Source organism: Lutjanus erythropterus, chromosome 3, assembly GCF_056507025.1.
Source record: "Lutjanus erythropterus isolate fLutEry1 chromosome 3, fLutEry1.hap2, whole genome shotgun sequence".
NCBI classification, from domain to species: domain Eukaryota; kingdom Metazoa; phylum Chordata; class Actinopteri; order Lutjaniformes; family Lutjanidae; genus Lutjanus; species Lutjanus erythropterus.
Window position 1 is genome coordinate 21,659,008 of NC_139319.1, and position 19,055 is coordinate 21,678,062.

The 19,055-nt window shown below is 38.3% G+C and overlaps 2 protein-coding genes across 2 annotated transcripts; one reads left to right on the forward strand and one right to left on the reverse strand.

Annotated features, from left to right (window-relative positions):
- Window positions 1–251: 251 nt before the first annotated feature.
- ube2kb (ubiquitin-conjugating enzyme E2Kb (UBC1 homolog, yeast)) lies at window positions 252–7,744 on the reverse strand. Its single transcript, XM_084715389.1, has 7 exons — window positions 7,369–7,744; window positions 5,099–5,192; window positions 4,943–5,001; window positions 3,809–3,891; window positions 3,583–3,682; window positions 2,594–2,722; window positions 252–1,160 (listed from the first exon to the last, which is right to left on the reverse strand). Exons 1-7 carry the CDS (start codon window positions 7,429–7,431, stop codon window positions 1,086–1,088), a joined length of 603 nt encoding a protein of 200 aa, XP_084571515.1. The 5' UTR covers window positions 7,432–7,744; the 3' UTR covers window positions 252–1,085.
- A 2,421-nt stretch (window positions 7,745–10,165) lies between these two features.
- smim14 (small integral membrane protein 14) lies at window positions 10,166–19,055 on the forward strand. The gene is made up of 5 exons (XM_084715390.1): window positions 10,166–10,337; window positions 12,308–12,403; window positions 14,325–14,373; window positions 14,521–14,675; window positions 17,765–19,055. Exons 2-5 carry the CDS (start codon window positions 12,329–12,331, stop codon window positions 17,801–17,803), a joined length of 318 nt encoding a protein of 105 aa, XP_084571516.1. The 5' UTR covers window positions 10,166–10,337; window positions 12,308–12,328; the 3' UTR covers window positions 17,804–19,055.

Below are 19,055 nucleotides of genomic sequence, written 5' to 3' on the forward strand. Positions count from 1 at the left end.
ACATGCAAGGACGATAAAAAGACACAAGGTTGGATTGTGGTGGAGCGGGAAAGGTGGCATGTCATGACCTTCAGGGGCCTGAGCTCAGCGGGCTGTCACCTCCTAACGCCATCAGGGCCAGGATTTTTTGGCTGTGCCACCCTCTGAACAACACTCTCAAGAAGAAAAAAAAAAAAAAAAAAGGAACACAACAGAGACATTCAGTGGGATTTCTCATGGATCACAAAAGCTTAAAAAGATATCTCTCCATATAATTGTAAACTAGGCATAGTTTATATTTAAAATAATTTGTTTTACAATGCCATGTAAGAAAAAAAGTATATCCCCATTGTATTTTCAAATTTACACGCATCTATTTACAGATAACTGTTTTTCCTTCTGTGCAGATGTTTGAGGATGTCTGTGTGTGATCTTTTCTAAATCTACAGACAGAAAAAACAACAACATCCAAATGTCTGCAGATGATTGAAGCGTCTATGATAAAAGGAAAAATCCATCACAGTGCCCCAGCAGATCACCATCCAATCAAGTTAATTTAGACCAGCTAGACCTTTATATTACTAAATGTCCACAGGAGGGGAGAATCTGACAGAAGGTCCAGCTGGCTGCTGAGGGGAGTAAATGGTGATGAACCGTGAGAGCAGAGTGCAGGATTTTCTTTACATCTTACCCTGGAAAATCCACCAGGTGACGGCAGATAATTGATCCTTTGCATTGTTAAGAAACAGAAATTTGTGGAAAAGGTTTCAGAGCCAATATGAATAAAGGGCATGGAAGACAAGATGCATGATTAAACATTTTTGGTGGCTTATTACAAGGATACACATTTTGAGTTAGTGGCAGCGAAGACTCAGAGGCATAAAGGACAGATGACAGACACAGGCAACAGGGTGGTGTGTGCATATTGGCGATTGTGGTGCTACCGGTGTTGAGTTTGTAGCAAACAAACTTGTTAGAAAAGAAGGCTCAGACTGCTGTGGTGTTTGGGGTGTTGTCTGTGTAACAAAAGGCAATGGTGGAATGGTGCCGGGGAGGAGCTGATGCTATGATGAAGGGAGTTTGGGATCCTCACACCTGGCTGCGTTTCAGTTGCTGAGGAGCAGCTCTGTCGCCGTTTCCACATCCCAGGATTTTGAAGACAAGGCCGCTATTGCTGCATTCTATGTGTGAGGGAGGAAACGGAATAAAAAGTTAGTGTCATCTGTGCACCATTTGTTATATCAAGTGAATAAAAACTTGAAGAATGATTTTAAAAAGGAGATAAGCATGCTTAGCATGAGAACAAGACCAATCTGAGACCTCATGTTTCATTTGCTGATACGTCTGATACATAATGTCTAATATGTTCTGGCAAGGAATGTCATGAGAACCAATCCTTGAGTGTCAAACCAAAATTTTGAAATGTGACAGTGGTTGTTTTTTTTGCTTTTTTTAAGTACCAAAGGTTTCAGAGATGTAATCTCTCCTTCCATTTACACCTACAAGTACCTTAGTCAGCAGTTAAATACCACTGAAAGAAGAAAACACGGTGGAACAATAATAACTACGTGTCAGGTAGCAACATGTGCAGCTGCAGCCACAGCTCCGACTCAACTCGTCGAAAGGAATAAAAGTAAACACAGACGTCTAAGGAAGTAGGCGATTGTGTTGGAGGTGGATTATTAGGGATTAATAATAAATATGCAATAATCAGTATGAAAACAGTGACATCAAATGTTTCAGATGAAAGGAAGAAACACTTCCAACTTAATAACTAAGCAAATCAGCTGACAGACATCCAGAGGGTAAGTGAGTGAGTGACTTTCAGTTCATGTTAATATGACATCAATCCAAAGTGCTCTCCTTGTTATCCTGAACTGCATGTTAACAATAGTTTTGTCCAAGACAGCAGTACTGCCGAGTTGCCAGTTATGTTCCGCGGCATCTGCAAGGGCTAAACTTTAAAGGCTAGTGTAATGTAAATGTAGCTTGTAGGCTACTGTCATTGTCATCAAAATGACAAAAAAACAATGTGAGCATTTGGTCTCCCTCCATGTTAGTGAAGTACAACTACAACGGCACACTGATTATATTCAAAGTTCAGCAGCAGGAATCACTGCACTTCTGCATTACTTTTCAGACAAGACAACATGCTCCCCTAACAGTCAATCAGTAATGTTTCTGTGACAATAACAAACTCCAAGCTAGCAACCAACATGTGGAAATGACAAGTTAACCTAACCTGGTTGCTAAAGCTAGGAACATAAACAAACTAGCAGATGTTATCTTTTCTTCTGCAGATATCCAGGCATACCTCCCCACAGGCAAATTTTCCACCAAAACAAGTTCCCTCTGACACTAATTTGGAGGAGCACCCTTGCTGCATTCTTGGTTTTGCACCCTCAAAGACAAATGTGATTGGTAAAAGAGATACAAACAAGCCAGAGCATTTTTTTTTACCCAACAGAAAAATGATAATGTGGGCAGCCATTCTCCAGCATTATGGAGATAGGTCTGGCTATGCAAGACTACAGGCTTCCCAACTCTCCTGTCCCATAACATGCATGCAGTACATAAACATTACAGAACAACAACAACAGAAAGTGGTTCTGACCTTATCAAAGCCCATGGCACAGAGTTTGTCTATTTTTTGTGTGTAGTCCGGACTGGAAACAGGAGCGCCTGCATAGACGTGAGACCACAGCCTTGCGGTCTGTTTGAACATTTCTGGGTTCTGCTTATACTGAGGATGGAGAGACAAAGCTCAGTGAGTATGATTAAATGTTTAAATATCTGCAAACAATGAAGGCAGACAGGGAGAGAAACAGAGTCTGTGTCTACGATGGATGAAGGCAGCCATATGGCAAATCCCACAACTACAGCCCCCTTTGGGTGAAAACAATCTCTATAAAAGTGGCCAGTCAGTGTGTGTGTCAGATGCCGATTGCATCTGTAGATCAAACTGAATCAGAAAAGAGTCTAGTGATGGTGTAGCTTAAGTTTTTACAGTGAAAAAATATAGCTCCACCATGAAGTACATGCTTTTATACTTGAGTTTGGTTCAACAGTACCAAAACAGCAAAATAAAGTGTCTTCATGAAATAGAAAGTGACAGATGAAATGTATTACCTGATGATTCAGTACAGTCATTATACACATATGTATATGTCAGGTTTGTCCACTTTGATAGAAGCAGACTGAAAGGATCCATATTTCTTTAATATATCCATATTTCAATCACTGACTGGCAAAGACATAGCATAGTTGCTCACCTGACCTGTCATAGGATTTGGCCTCGTAATAGTTAACAACAATATGGTTTTCTTATTTTCAAAGACTTAAGAATTTGAATTGACTGCCCAACAAAGCAGAGTGGTTGTTTTCACCAAAAAAGGGGTGGGGCAGGATGCAGGAGCATGGGTTGCTGCCATTCATGGTCTATAGACCAACACTGGGTGAATATGACAGATACAACACAAAATAAACATTGTTACCAAAAAATAATTCCCTTGTACTCTTGTGTTCACCTTTTTCACTAAAATTGTTCTGAACATTTGAAGGCAAGTATCACCCTACCAAAACACACACAAACATCTTTCTCACCTGGTTTGCTACTACTGCATCCTGTGGATCATCTGGTTCTGCTGCAGCGAGGAGAGCCTGTAGAGACAACAGCACCGTCCGCAGGGTCATAGCAGCTGCCCTGGGTGAGACAGATTCAAAGTTGGAGCAGATAAGTGGATGGTGTTTTTACTCATGTTTGAGACATTTTTAAGAAACTAGAACATTGAGTACAGTAGGTCACAGGGTTCAGATACATCTCACTCACCACTGGTCTTTTAAAATGTCCAGACATATTGCTCCTGTCACAGAACTGATATTAGGGTGCCAGATCTTAGTAATGAAACGCACCTAAGAAAGACAGGTATGAGAGGTTATGTGAAGCAAAATGGAACTGCACAGGAAATGTGGCAAAGTGTGACTTACAAATTGTACATTTGCATACACCTGTATCCTGGTTTTGAGTTGTATTCTTGTTTTTGAAAGGGCTGGGCAGTATGACAGCAACATATATACGGTCAAATGATCATTGCACTGTTTATGGCGTGGCAGCTGTTGCTTTTACATCTCTAGGTGTATTAGGACAATGTGGCCAATATTATGAGTCAATGAGCAGAACTCCCTTATGACAAATATGTGATTTTTATGTGATTTTTGCATCAGTATGACAGACAAACACATTTGTTAGATATTTAATTCAGTGAATAAGCCACACACAGACATTCCTCTCTGGTCATTTTATCCACAAACAGTTTATCAACAGATTTTTAAGAAACTATGCCATCATAAGTATATTGCAATGTATAATTACTGTCCATCTCTCCTATATTTCAGAGGCTAAAAATATCATTTTCTGCTATTTTTGCATGAAAATTTTCAAAAGATAATAATTATTTGAGACAGTGTGCTTACGTTTGATTCATAAAATATAGTGAGCATAAAAAGCTTTGTTAACACAGGTTCTAAAAAGCCAATTTGTTACTTATGCACCTATGATCTATAAAACTCAAATTAACTTGAAATTGACGGCACCTTCCCCTTTTTAATGCAGAAAAATAAAAATTTATTTGGGAGTGTATCACAGTTAATTCCTCAAAGCTTTTACTAATAATTCCCATCACATCGTTCATAAAGCTGATGTAAAGTGCACCACCACAGGCTTGGGCACATATGTGTCTCAAACTTCAATACCCTGACATAACCAGCAGAAAAATCACTTTTGTCAAGTCTAGACTTTACTCAGAGATAACATCATTCCAACATCAAATGTGGTTTTCTGCGTAAGTCATATTTGAGATTGAAGTTTGTTTTCTAAATGAGATCCCAGATTTACTCCAAAACCATGATGCTAAACAGGATAACAATGTGCATGTAAATGCATTCAAGAGGGAGAAGCACATACCTTGGGTGGGTTAAAAGGATAGGTTTCTGGGATTTTTATTTCAAGCTGATATCTGCCACCTTGGAAAGAAGTGAAAAAATGTTTTAGCACAACAAATCATAAAGTCTTGTAGCAAATATGTTGTCAGGTCATTATAACACAGATGAGTGAGAATACCTTCATATGGTGTGTCTGGAGGACCTGCTATCTCCCCCCTCAGCTCTGTGAAGTTCTCATCCACCAAATCTACTTTTATCTGGTTTTTACTTGTCTATGGGTTGAGACAAATGAGAGGGATACAACGAATTACCTTGTTGTTTTAATGGACTTGCAGCTCTCAGTCTGTGTCTTCACATTTTGGATGCACGAAAAATATTGGGACCAATAAATTATCTGCTGATATTGGGACATTTATATTGTTCCAATAATTAAACAATAGCTGTTAAGTAATGGCTACAATAATATCTAATTTGACATATTATGTTGAAGCATTTCATTTGAATTCTTAAACAAAATGTTCTATAAAAACAAAACTACATTTGAAGTTTTTTGACAAATGTTCACAGGATCCGTCATTTCCACACCTCCCATTCAATGTATACGTAAGCAGTAGTGCAATGTATTCTGGTAGCAAAGCGGGGTGTTTTGAGGGATGGGATGTCACATCGCCAGTCCCCATTTACATAAATTTGAGATCTAGGCTACTTTATCCAAAATTAAGATTTAACATCTAAGTGGTTAAATACCTGCCTCAAATGTTTTCAGAAATACATTGCAGTAAACTCGTATTATAAGAGACAGTTACCTAATGTACACCCATGTTGGTCCGTTTTGAGGTCCATAAGCAAAAAGTTTACAAGTAAGTGTTTGTCCAATCAGGTGCAGCCAAAAGTGTTTGTGTGGTTGTTGGCATAGGCATATGTACACAGATGACGTATTTTCCTTTGGATTGTCCATCTATGCCACCACCATATTGGACAGGGCAGGACTGGCCAGAAAACAAATGCATATATACATACATATAGAATTGTAATTGTTATAAACGCAGCTCACTCATTTACATGAATTTGCTCACAGGTAGGACTTGCCCATACCAATATGGCAGCAACACTGACATATTGCAGCAACAGGCTGAAGTGGCAAATGCAGTATCTATGTATATATGTTGTATGTAAGGCATCCAATGCTGAGAAGGAAAACATCTCCTCACCTATATAAACACTCCTGTGGACACGTACCAATGGTCATTCTTACCCTCAGGTGTGCAAATAAAAACAGATTGTATTAACTTGTCTTTAAAATACAAAACTGCCCTGTAAGTATCGTCCATAAGAAGTTAAATATCAGTTACCGTATCGGCCAAAAAAGATATATATCGTGCATCCCTACTTGGCATGACTCTGTCAAGTATGAAACCACACACTTTTACTGACAAAATGTGAAGCCACAGACATTATGGTTGTTAAAAGTACAACTGTTAAAAACAAAGTTGTTACAGAGTTGTACAGGGAGCGTTAGGTCATTTAACTACGTTAGCCACATTCTATAGATAGCTTGCTAGTAGAGCCAAGCCAGTGAAAGTTAACAACAAACCAACAATAACTACACTTGACAGGTAGTAAAATGACAAAATAAACATTTTAAATGACAGCAACCATTCCCAATGTAAACCAACAGTTGATTAAGGGTTAATAAGTATGTTATCTTGGTGAATATTAATAGCATAACACAAGCTAATGCTAACTGTGGATGATATGTCAAATAACGTTAGCAAGCAACCCAGGCTGTCAGTAACTGATGTAACTGCCGCGGTAGCTTGTATGAGGCGTGTGCTATAGCCCATACAAAGTAGGTTTATTTTAGTAAGGTAATAAGACAAAGGTATGCGGTATTATTTGTTTGAAACAGAGGGCCTGTCAGTTGACAAAGCTGAATCCCCGGTGTTTCCTGAACACACCCACCTGACATAACAGGAGAGATTCGACCAGACGCTAATATTAAGCTAAATCGGTGGTGCCTAGAAGGGAAACCCAGACTCGCGAAAGGTCTCGCGAGAGTGATCATTTAAACCCAAATCATGATCTTTCCCTTAACCCGGCCCAGTGTTTTCTGTACCAACATCCTACCGAAATCTTAACCGCAGGATTGCCATACGATCAAACATCATTAGTTTGGACTTCGTGCACAGTGAAGAAACAACGCGTGCAAATTTCGCGAGAGTTGAGGAAATCTAGAGTTCCCTTCTAGACACGACGAGCTAAAGCTAGCTAAAGTTCTCCTGTTTAGGCCTGACCTACTGCAACACAGGAGGAGTGGGACCTGACGTTAGCAAAGGTAATTTTGGTCTCTGTCATAACGGCTACACACACTTTACATTTTAAGTGAGTTGAAACACTAACAAAAGAGGAGCTGAATCGAAGTAAAAATAGGCTGTAACGTAAACATACCTCTTCGCTTTTGAGAACTTCTTTGAACTCCCGCTTGATCCTTTGGACCGCGATGTTAGCCATGGCTGTGTCTGCTGCTGCTGCTGCTGCCTCGAAGCAAGACCCGGGGCCTCTCTCCCAATGTTGTCTGTCTGTGTGGGGACTGCCTGCTCGGTGCTTTTTACAGTTGTGAAGCCCTCCTTTCACTTTCACCGGCGTCCACCGCTTCTTTTCACTTCAGAGGCAGCAGCTCACCGTTACTGTCGACTGCCCGCCTGCTGCCAGCCAGCGCACAGCCTCAGTCAGTCAATCCAGAACATGCACAGACACACACAGTGAGAGCGGCTACATGGAGGAGAAACTGGAACTTTCATTAATGAGCTCTGCTACATTGAAACTCGCCTTCAGGACATTTCTCATCATGTGCTCAACACATCTGATTTCTAGCACTGCTAACCAGCAGCTTCATTCACCTACATGATTTTACATCTGACAATGATGTCCTTTTGGGATTGGGGACTGTGTTTTTGTTTGTTTGTTTTTATCAAGGGAAAAAAAACAAAAGTAAGGGAATAAAAATGTCAGGTTCAGTACCGCTGTCATAACAACTGACACTTCAACTGTTAACAGAATCACCCCACAATCTCTGGCACTTCAGATCCAACTAAACTTTACAGTTCAGTTGCCATTGTAAATAGTGGTTGACTGATATTCAACGCCCAATGACAATATTTAGAGAGCTGGACGGCAGATAAATAATGCGCTATCCAAACAAAGAAAAGTAATGTATAATTCCATTGTTCCATATTAGCCAGTAACATGTTGTTTTATATGGATTTTTTAGGAATTAATGACCATGAATATACAAATTAGAGCCTGTCAGATACTGGATTTTTGGGCCGGATGCCGATACCAATAGTAAGGAGGGTAAAAAAATATTCCAATATCAATATATCAACCGATACATAAACATGATTTTTTTTTTGCAGTGGCCCCACAAAAATGTGATAAAGGATATGTAATGAAAGCAGGGTATTTTACAGTTTCACTTAATTGTTCAAAATTATATAAATCCACTGAAACAGTAAACTTTCACCTAACTATAAAAAACACAAAATAAAAGCAAAATATATGTATATATTAAACCCAAACTAAGAATCGATAACATGATGGTGTCTAAGGAAATGTTGGTAAATGTTTACAGCTGGAAGCTTGCATGTTATTTTTTGTTTATTGGCATCTTGAGCGCCTGGCAGACTGCAACTCTGTAAAATGGAAGAAATTGCAGCATGGCTACAGTTGAATGAAATAAATTTTCAGCAAAACAATCTTAATATTTCCTTTTACAAGTAAAAAATCCTGCTTTCAAAATCTTACTGAAGTCAAGGTCAAAATATTAATTATACAACAATGCCCCATCTTATTGTTGTATTTTTTATGATATCATTTAGTATTAATGATGGATTCTTATGAAATCCACATTTTCAAGTTGTATCTGGTGAAAGCAAGGCTGCTATTGACTACTTCATAGCTATTACTCATCTATAAAGCACTAAATGGTCTTGGACTGCTGATTTACTTGTTACATCATGAAGCACTACCACCCCTCAGGCCATCTGGAACAGGTTTACTCAGTATTCCTAGGATCAAAACCAAGCAAGGTGAAGAGGCTTTTAGTTTCTATGCTCCCCACCTGTGGAACAAACTTCCTGAATACAAGCTGAAACTATCAGCTCATTTAAATCAGGGCTTAAAACATCACTGTTTACAGCACCTTTCTAATGAAGTTGATATACAACCTCTTTTTACAGTATTCTATAACTATTTGTTTGCATTTCACCTTGCTTTTATTGTCTAATTTTTCCTTAATTTTTAAAGTATATTGAATTTTCTTATGCCTATATACCAATGGCTAATGCCGATTTAATGTTTTGTATGTAAGGTGAAAAGTATAAATGTAAAAAGTAGCTATCTGAAAGACATTTCTACCAGCTGCTTCTGCGGTAAACTAACTGAACTTCACTTTTTCTCTGTGGTCATGACTCCCTCTCTTACTGATTTCGTCCTGCTTTGTCTTTATGTTATTTTATCTTTATCTTTTGGCCTCTCTTTTTTTTTTTTTTTTTTGGCTTATTATGTCATTTTTTCCCTTGTTTTCTTTTATGTCTTTTTTGTTTTGTTATGTCTTATCAGTCATGTGACATCTTTTTATGTCTTTTGCTGTCTTATGCATTTTTACGTATTGTTATGATGTGGACTGATACAAAATAAAATTAAAGAATGCCCCTCAAATGTTTCATTTATATTTTTATTTATTTTTATTTTTATTCACTAACATACTTCATCTTTTATAGAGCATTTTGCTGAATAATTAAAATAAAGTGTTTTGACAATCTGTCAAATCAGATATTAGTTAGTTAATTAGTTAGTTAGTTAGCATCTCCATTCAAAACTGAAGTCATGAGCTGGTTTTGAAAATGTATAAGGAGCAAAAAGTACAGATATCTGTTTTAAAATGTAGTGAGTAAAAGTAAAAGTTGCCAGAAAATAAATACTCGAACAAAGTACAGATACGTAAAAATTTAACATAAGCTCAGTAACAAAGTATTTGGTTACACAACTGTACAGATGTGGGAGTTCGGTCCATCTGCCTCTGTATGATGATAGGCAGCTGGACTGTTTGTTTACTATCCAGACGTTATAATCGTTTCTTGCTATGATTGGCCCAAAGACCCGTCCATCAATCTTTTAGACCAATAACAGACATTTAAAGCGGCCAGTGCGTGCCTGCTGTCCCCGCCCACTCCCCCACTGAGTTCCCGGATGTCAGTGGTGAGGAATAGTGGCTCACGTGCATTAAACAAAACACAGACGGTAGGTTGACATGTCTGCAGACTAACGGGTTCTGAGGGGAACAACAGTACAACAGTGGAGCAGCACAGGCCCTTTAACACACATTCAACGGCTTCTCAACGTCTGCACAGCTCAAAGTAAGTCGTGTTTCGATGCCGTCTGTTGTCACATCTGCTTCTAATCATATGTTCATTATTAACGCTCGAAAAAAGACAGCGCTGTGAGTTTTTACTCGGTCGACTGGCTGCGCTAGCAAGAAGCTAGTCTAACATTAGCTAAAATAGTTTAAGTGCAGTGTTATGTTGGTGCAGAATTCAAGGGTTTTGTTGGAACAGATGATAGCTGCCTTTTATTGGCTCTTTCAGCAGAGTCCAGATGAACTGGCCACTTGATTTCTTCGTCACTCCACAAATATGCAGGCAGCCACCCATGGAAAATATAACGTGTGCATGTTACAAGTAGATTTTCAACGGAGTCAAAATATTAGTGTATAACTACTTTGTACAATATGCCAGTGACGAGTTAATGTGCACTGGCACTCATGTTTTTTAACCGTTTATGTTTTAGCATTTTTCATAATCAGGTTTATTGCCAAGTAGGTTTATACATACGTGACTTTGCCTCGTTGAATTGGTGCCTATCATACATAGTAAGTAGAAAAAGATTTATTTTTTAAAAAAAAAATGCTTCAAGTCAAAAAATACCTAACAAGGACCTGACAATGTGAAACATCTTACTAAAAAAATTCTCAAAAAATATGTACAATCTGTTATTTACATAAAGAGTTGTACAGCTTTGTGCGGGACACGCAGTGATTGATACTTAATTGTGGGGGAAAAAAGTTAAATTCACGGAGGAAATAAAAAATATCTGACTTTTTACTTTATTGTATCATCGACAGACAGGTATAGAAAAATATAAATAAATGGGCTAGGCCGATATGTCCGGCAATAATAAGCTTATTGCAAATATGCAAATATATTGTTTAAGGCACATACAGTAAGTTGGCAGATAAAGAACAAAAAAATTGCAGAACAGAAAGGCCAAAGTTGTGTCTTAAGGTTATGTAGAATTAGTTACAGACAACATAAGGTGCCAAGACAAAACAGTGGGAAGGACAGGACAAAAAAAGTGCAAACACAAGGCAAAAAACAGAAGAAACACCTCCATTCATTATATAGTGTGTAACAGTAAAAATGTATTTCTCAACTGGAAAGCGTACAGCTCTGTGCACATCTTAATCACAGTTCTTTAAATTAAAACAATTTTACATATATTGTATTTGATTTTTTTGATTTTTTATACAATTAAAAAAACGAATCCTTTTTGATATATGCTGTATACAATTGAAAATAGTACAAGCAGAAACATTTAAATGTTTTACATCACCACCTTTATTGTTTTTTCTTAATATATGCTTATTCTGAATTTGATAACAGCAAGACATTTCAAACAAGTTGGGACAGGGCAACAGAAGACTGGGAAAGTTGTGGAATGTCCAAAAAACACCTGTTTGGACCGTTCCACAGGTAAAGAGGTTAACTGGTAACAGGTGATAGTATCATCATTGACTTTTAAGGGGACATCCCCCAAAGGCTCAATTATTTTACAAGCAAGGATTGGACGAGGTTCTTCACTTTGTGAAATACACAATAGTATAAAGAATATGGGCTTAGAAACACTTTGCAAAACAATTGCTGCTAGACACAATTTGTTTGCAAATGATTGCATTCTGTTTTTGTTTATGGTTTCAACATTTTTTGGTATCAGGTTTGTATGTTACTGAAAAAAAAGATTAAGTAAGATAGAAATTCAGGTAAACAAATATCAATACTGCCTTAAAATCCAGTATCTGTTTATTTTATTTTGTCATGATGTGTCAAAATGCAAACATGAAGGGAGGTGACTGTAAAAGTCCTCATGCAGAAAGGTAATAGAGCCACAAAGTCTGCTGACTGTCCTTAACTGAGCAGTCTCCTCCCTTTAATCTGTGTGTGGCTGTGAAAAGACAACAATAGAGCACAGCACTGACAACAGGCAGCATTAGGTTTCTCTCACTTGTTCGTGTACATCCTAGTTGCACACAGGTGTTTTGTCTTGTTTCAAGGTGGACATCGTTTGGTGAGACATGGCAGAGGGAGGCTTTGACCCTTGTGAGTGCGTCTGCACCCATGAGTATGCTATGAGGCGCCTCATCAACCTGGTAAGTTGTGGAACTGACTTGAAGTCTTAAGTGGTAGACTTGATTGTAACAGAGCTTAGGTGCAGGGATGTGTCAAAGTATTCCAAGAATGCTGTGTGAAGTAAAAATATCTCCTGCTGAAGTCGAGAGAAAGACGCAGATTAACATTAGAAACATAGCAAGTAAACGAAAGTCTGTAAAGAAGGAAGTGAAAAGCCGACAACTGACACTGAGCCAACATATCCTGGTTCCTGCTCAGTGTTTGTCTTAAGTGCCTATCAGCTCTGCCACACAAAGATGTCTCATTCTGTAGCAGTGTGCACTGTCAGGTTTGCACTGTACTTCACAGCATTCTCTGTCTCTTGTTGATGGAAATTGTGTTGTTAAAGATTAGATCAAAATTATGCAGAGAATCCACATTAATGAAAGATAATACCTTGTAATTATTGTTGCGTCAGTTTCCAGGTGACCTCATTGGCTCTTTGCGCACAGGTGTAACTTGCATGGCAAGCTGCAGTTGGCTCAGACCTCGAAGCCACTCTAGGGGAAATCTGATTTGCCTGCAGGAAGGAAAGGGTGTTGCCCAAATAACTAAAGAGTTTGCACAGCCTTTGCCATTCAGAACCTTACGGTACTTTTCAGGAGGCAGACAGAATTCAGGTGGTGCTTTGCATCATCTGTCTGAATATATGCTGTTGGTAAGAGTGAGCTGTGAGAGGGACTTATGTCTGTATGCCTAATTTAATAAGGAACTCTTTGTTTGTTAATTGGGACATCACATCATATTTGCACAGCATCTGAAAGTACAAATGTGTCCAGTTTTGTATATCTTCAAACAGAAACACAGATGTACATACAGATAAGGAAACAAAGACTAAAGTAACATAAAATAAATAAATAAAAAAAACACCCACTCTCCAATCAGTACAATTTTCCAAGATGGCTTAGTGTTTTGTAGGATATATTATTAGGCTGCAAGATAATATTGATACACTTGAGTATGGTGATATTATGTGTGGTGGCACTGATTCTAAAAGACACTGTATTGTGATCATGGTACATGCAAATATTTATATCAGTGGTTAATTTTGTGTTGTGTTTAAACCCAATGACTACTAAATGGTATAGCAGCTAAATAGATCCTCACTGTTCTAGCTGCATAAAAAACAGAAAATTTTCAACTTAGATTTTATCCACATATCCATATATCATCTTGTTTATGATATCACAATATATTGAAATATAACCCTTGTATTGTGATACCTACACAGCCTTAATATAGCATACGGCACGCACACATGATAATGCATTTGCAGCATCTTCAAGAATTCAAGTACGTGACGCTGGAACAAAAGTACAGTTGGATACAAAATGATGGGAAAGTGCATTTCTAAGCGATAAGGGCTGGGATTGCTTAATCAAAATAGGGGAGGACAAGCTGTAATGTAATATTAAATTTCTTTGTTAACCCCGAATAGAGAATTTGATTTCTTTCCAGTTTAAAGAATGACTTAATTTTGAAAATGTTTTTCCAAAGTTCTGTTTATTTTGAACATGACCAGAGGGCATGTGCAATATTAGAAGGGGTAGCAGCACATCTATTACAGGCATCATTAGTGCCAGGGAAGTATTTTGCTAGTTTGGCATTCTGTGGAGCACTTTGAATTGTGTCGGATTGAGATGGACTCAAGAGAAAGAGTGGCTTTGCTTGTTTTCCCACAGGTGGTCCTGATTGTGACAAGGAACTCTTAAGGTGTATGTCACAAGGTTTTGTCAGCAGTGTTTTTATAGGTCACTTGTATTGTCTTGCTCCTTCGATGAGAACAGTGGTAACCCGAGTAAAGAAGTCATTTGTCATGGAGGTGAAGAAGGAATAATGTTATTTTCCCTTCTTTTCTCTTGTGTGACATCTACTTTGTTCCTTCTGTAATTTCTCTTTCAGCTCAGGCAATCTCAGTCCTACTGCACAGACACAGACTGCCCTCAGGAATGTATGTATGGCCACATTATAGATGTTATGTTTTTTTCATAATGTCATATCATGTTGAAGCATGGCTGCATTCCAAGCATGTTCTCAAATGATAAACATTAGTGTTGCTTACATGTGTGAAGTGCAATGATATGTGATTTGTTTTCAGTGCCAGGTCCCAGCGGTCCAGTCGGTGGAGGAGGTGACCTTACATTCCCCATGGTTCTCATGGGATGGATTGTGCTGGCCCTGCTTCTGTTCTTGTTGCGTCCATCCAGTCTCAGGGGCCCTCGACCTGCAGGCAAAGCTACAGGACCCCACAATGTCAGTACTGATCACACTCCCACCTACATAGTGATAACATTTTAAATGTCGGTCCAGTACTGCCCTGTTTTTGTTTACCATGACATTTTACCACAAAATAGTAGTAATTATTTCAATTAAAATCGGTTTTGCATGTTCTTGAATGAGAGACAAATTGCCTGTGTGATCATTTACTAAGAAAAAATTGAAAAAGGATGAAAGATATTTATTGGATGAAAAGTTGTAACCCTGAATTAAGAAATAAAAATGAGCAACCAAAAGAAGAAACCAATGTTATTAGCTAAGGTAGTGCTGAATTTGCTGCATGCTAGTTATTAGGCCTATTTCTTGTAAAGTTAGAACCATTATAGAGCCTCTTTTTATTTTTATTTATTTATTTATTTATTTTTAAGATTATTTTTTGGGCTTTTGCCTTTAATTGGATAGGGACAGCTGAAGATATGACAGGAAGGGGTAGAGAGAGGGCCAATGACATGCAGCAAATGGGCCACAGGCGTGAATCAAACCAGCGATCGCTGCAGAGGACCAACAGTCTCAGTACATGGGGCGAACGCTCTACCAACTGAACTATGGGAGCATCTCCTAGAGCCTCTTTTTTAAAGATTAAAGCTGCAAAGTGTAAGATATGGACAGAATTTTAAAACGTTAAAAAAATGAACTAACATCAACCGATTGTAAAGATAAAAACATTTATGATATTATGACATTGACCTCTGTATTGTGTTGCAGAGATATCGACTGAACTTACCATGATAAGAAAGGAAGTGTTCTTCCACCTGTTGTCTTTACTAAACCATACAGATTCTGAATTCAAGTTTCTCTCTTTTATCAAACAAGTTTGTTCTTAAAACAAACTCAACACAAACAAAGTAAAATTGACCAAAAACGCCTTTGTTTGCGTTTCCACTGTTCAACAATCACCAAATGTGGTTTGATCACAAATAAATCCTTAGTTCACCACACTGGACGTGAAAACATTCAGGCTCCTGAATTCTCTCTGATGACCAGTCTCGTTCTCGCACCTCTCCGCCTCCTGTCTCTCCTGTGCCCACCTGTCATCCTCATCACTCTTAGAATCAGAGTACTGGTTGGGGCTGTAGTAAATCACCTCAGTACTTAATTCCCTGTCATCAAGCTGTGTCGATCTCAGAGGTTGTGTTTAGCCCCAGTCCAGCCATGCTTGATGAGAGGCTGCTGAGCTCGGTTCCGTTGCCCACAGTGTAAACACAAACACCCTCCCAGTGCTCCGAGCTGCCGGTCCAGCCAGACTCAGCAGGGTTAGCTGAGCTAACAGCAGCTAGTTGACTAACTACAGGACTTACCTTTGACATGTGGCCACATCTTACATGTTACCCCTTTAAATACTGAGAAATGTGCACAAACAAGCATTCATATGCCTAAATTTATAGTAACTGTTAAAAAGAAGGAAAAAAAGCTGTGCGCCCAGGGTGCGTTTTACTTGTGCTGTTTGTGATACACTCAGCCCATAAAAGTATAGGGTCATGGATCTTTTATTACCACTCAGAAGCTGAGGGAAATGCATTGCTCCTATCGTGTATCATATAGTTTTTTTGGGCTAAATGTGCAGTCATGACTGCAAATACCTGTGGCTTACTTTTTCTGTTGTTAGTCAGTGTTATTGAAGTTGTATTGTCATTTTTTTTTTCTTTTATATCCCCCTTTTTCACAGCAAACATTTTCACTTGTCATAAATGGGAACAGCAGAGGTGTTACTAATAACAGTAACAGTATCTATTCTATTGAAGTGCCTCAGTAAGTCATGACAGTGTGACGGTGAACCAGCATGCACAACTGAAGCAGCTAAATGGAATTCAGCCCTCATTAATGTTATTATTAACACCTGTGGTTTTGCTGTAACGTATTAAAATGTCTCCCTTTAAGAAAGGCCCAATTGATCTTTGTTCATTTTGAATGTCAACCATCCTGACCAGACACAGGCTGCGACATTGCCATGTTGTGTCAATATCTTTTGGTTTGTTTGATTTTGTTTTAGCTTGTGAACTCTGGGCTTTGTAGGGCAGTGGGTATTTTTGAATTCGTTTTAAACTAGTCTGTTTCAAGAACTGTTTTCTATGCTAGTCAAGTCAAACAGCTATCAAATGTAGGCATAATTTATACAGTTGCTATATTTGAAGGTTGTGAAATCAATATTTGTGAAGAGAATTCTCTCACAAAATTAAGAACCAGAAACTAAATGTTTATTCTGTGATGTGAACTGGAGCTGTACTTTAACAGTGACTCAGACCTTGAATGGTATACGTCCAGATAAACATTTGCTGCTTTGATAAGTTCACATTTTATTGTTGTGTTCCTGTGCATGCTATATTGACCAAGAAAACTGAATTCTCCTGCAAAATCTGTTGTTCTTCCTGCATACAGTGACATCACTGGCTATTTCAGCATGGATTTCTACTTTTCACCTCTGAGTAGCTAGGTGAAAGTTTTTGTCACCTAATGCTACGTTTTAGCCAACAAAGTAATAGATATAGTCTAGGGCTTGGGATGTCAGAAGCTTGCATGAGCTGCTTTCTGGTGCAAGTAAGCACTGCTGGCACAGTTTGGTGAACAGGAGAACTCGGTTTTCTTGGTCAGTATAGCACACACTGAGGAGTTTCTTTACCATCAGCCCTGAATGGACATCAGCATAAAAAGTGCAGAATTTTTACTTTAAGCTGTGTTCTAAATTGCATTACTTTTTCTTTTTACGTTTAGTATGTACTGCAGCTGCCTTAACAACGTACATACTGTTGTATGCAGCATGTAAAAAATTGGGACGTACTCCTTCGTCATAACATTGCACCTTGAACTGGTACTCACTTGCTCATGCAACATGCATCCAATGTAGTGGGTTGCACAAAATATGAAGTAAAAAGAAAAAAATATGCAATTTGGAGCCCCGCTAATTAGCTGTCATCTGTCTGAGCTCTTGGCATATTTGTCAGTGTGGCCAGCTACTATACCGGGCTTCTGCATTTGACATACTAATTTTTTTTCTGGCATACTAATATAGTATGTATGTTGCAGGGATATCAGAACTCAACTGTGATATTTTTTATATTGGTTTGCAGAGCGATGGCAGAGAGCCTCCAGCGCCACCTATTGACTAGCAGTGGAGCTAGAGACCCAGCACTCACCCGCCTGCTCTGACTGGAGCTGCACAGTTAGCTAGTGACTGTGACCAGGATGGCACCATCTCCCTGTCAACTTCTATTCAGATATCTTTTGCTTTTTTTTCCCCTATTTTAATGCCATTGTGTTTTGGGGTGGATCTTGCTATGATTCCTATTACTAGAGCCCAACTGATACTGGATTGATGAGGCCAATACTGACATGACATTTTAAAGTTGCAAAAATCTGATGATACATTGGTACAAATTGCCTTTTTTTTTACATAAACATACAAAATTAACAGTTTCTGCATGTATTTTTCAGCTTTAGTTGGTTTTGACAAAGACATAGATTGTGGCAAGATGTCTTACAGTTACAAAGCATTTGATCAGGAAATAGGAGATTTAATAACAATAAATAAATCACAATTCTTTCTCAAACATGAAAGCTATACTGATACAGTCTGTTTATAATAAGCCTATTCTGACTGATAATATCATTTGACAATATCAGCATGTTGATACATCAGCTCTATGTCTCTAATCAGAAGGTCTGTTACTGTTGTGAGTCAGTACTTGATCCCAGCCCTGGTGCTGACTGATCTGCAGAAACTCAGACAGGAACTCAAAATGAAGGAATGTGTCACATGAGTTTGGGAAGAAGGGAGGAGTGTGTTTTGGGCAGGTTCATTTCTTGTTGGAGTGCTTGCTGAGTAATGATGAAGGGTGGGGGGGTTCTTCAGGCTCTCTAAAACATTCCACACTTTCCACTATACAACTCTTTAGCAGTGCCAGTAACGATTTCATATCATTTGTTTTAATAGCACATTTAAACCAGCAGATTGATTACATTTATTGAAGTTATATGGGTAAATTGAATGAGGATTTGGTGTTCAGTAACATGGCATATTGGTTTTAATGCTGTGAATTCATCTTCTGTGTTTACATCCAGGCCTAAGATTAGATTACACACTCACCCCAGCCAGCAAATAGTCCAGTCTTCTTATATAAACTATATGTCTGTCCCTTTATGTAACATGTGAAATGAACTGTTCTGCTGCCATACAGACCGGATATAACAAGTGTAGTCATTAAAAAAACAATATACACAGCATAAACAAAAGAGGTTTCAATCACGTTCAGATGATTCCATGTACTGTAATTGTTTTGTGGAAGACGAAAGTGATAATTGTATATTGACCTATTAGTAGATGAGATTAATATTTTATTAGAACTTTTGTTGTGGTATGTT

What these genes read in the sequence shown, in the direction of transcription:
- ube2kb (XM_084715389.1), bottom strand. Translation starts at nt 7,431, where the DNA reads ATGGCTAACATCGCGGTCCAAAGGATCAAGCGGGAGTTCAAAGAAGTT. An exon ending in AAGTTCTCAAAAGCGAAGAG is followed by an intron (nt 5,193 to 7,368) that starts GTATGTTTACGT and finishes CTCAACCCATAG; the next exon opens with ACAAGTAAAAACCAGATAAA. An exon ending in ATCCTTTTAACCCACCCAAG is followed by an intron (nt 3,892 to 4,942) that starts GTATGTGCTTCT and finishes TGTCTTTCTTAG; the next exon opens with GTGCGTTTCATTACTAAGAT.
- smim14 (XM_084715390.1), top strand. Translation starts at nt 12,329, where the DNA reads ATGGCAGAGGGAGGCTTTGACCCTTGTGAGTGCGTCTGCACCCATGAG. An exon ending in TGAGGCGCCTCATCAACCTG is followed by an intron (nt 12,404 to 14,324) that starts GTAAGTTGTGGA and finishes TTTCTCTTTCAG; the next exon opens with CTCAGGCAATCTCAGTCCTA. An exon ending in AAGCTACAGGACCCCACAAT is followed by an intron (nt 14,676 to 17,764) that starts GTCAGTACTGAT and finishes ATTGGTTTGCAG; the next exon opens with AGCGATGGCAGAGAGCCTCC.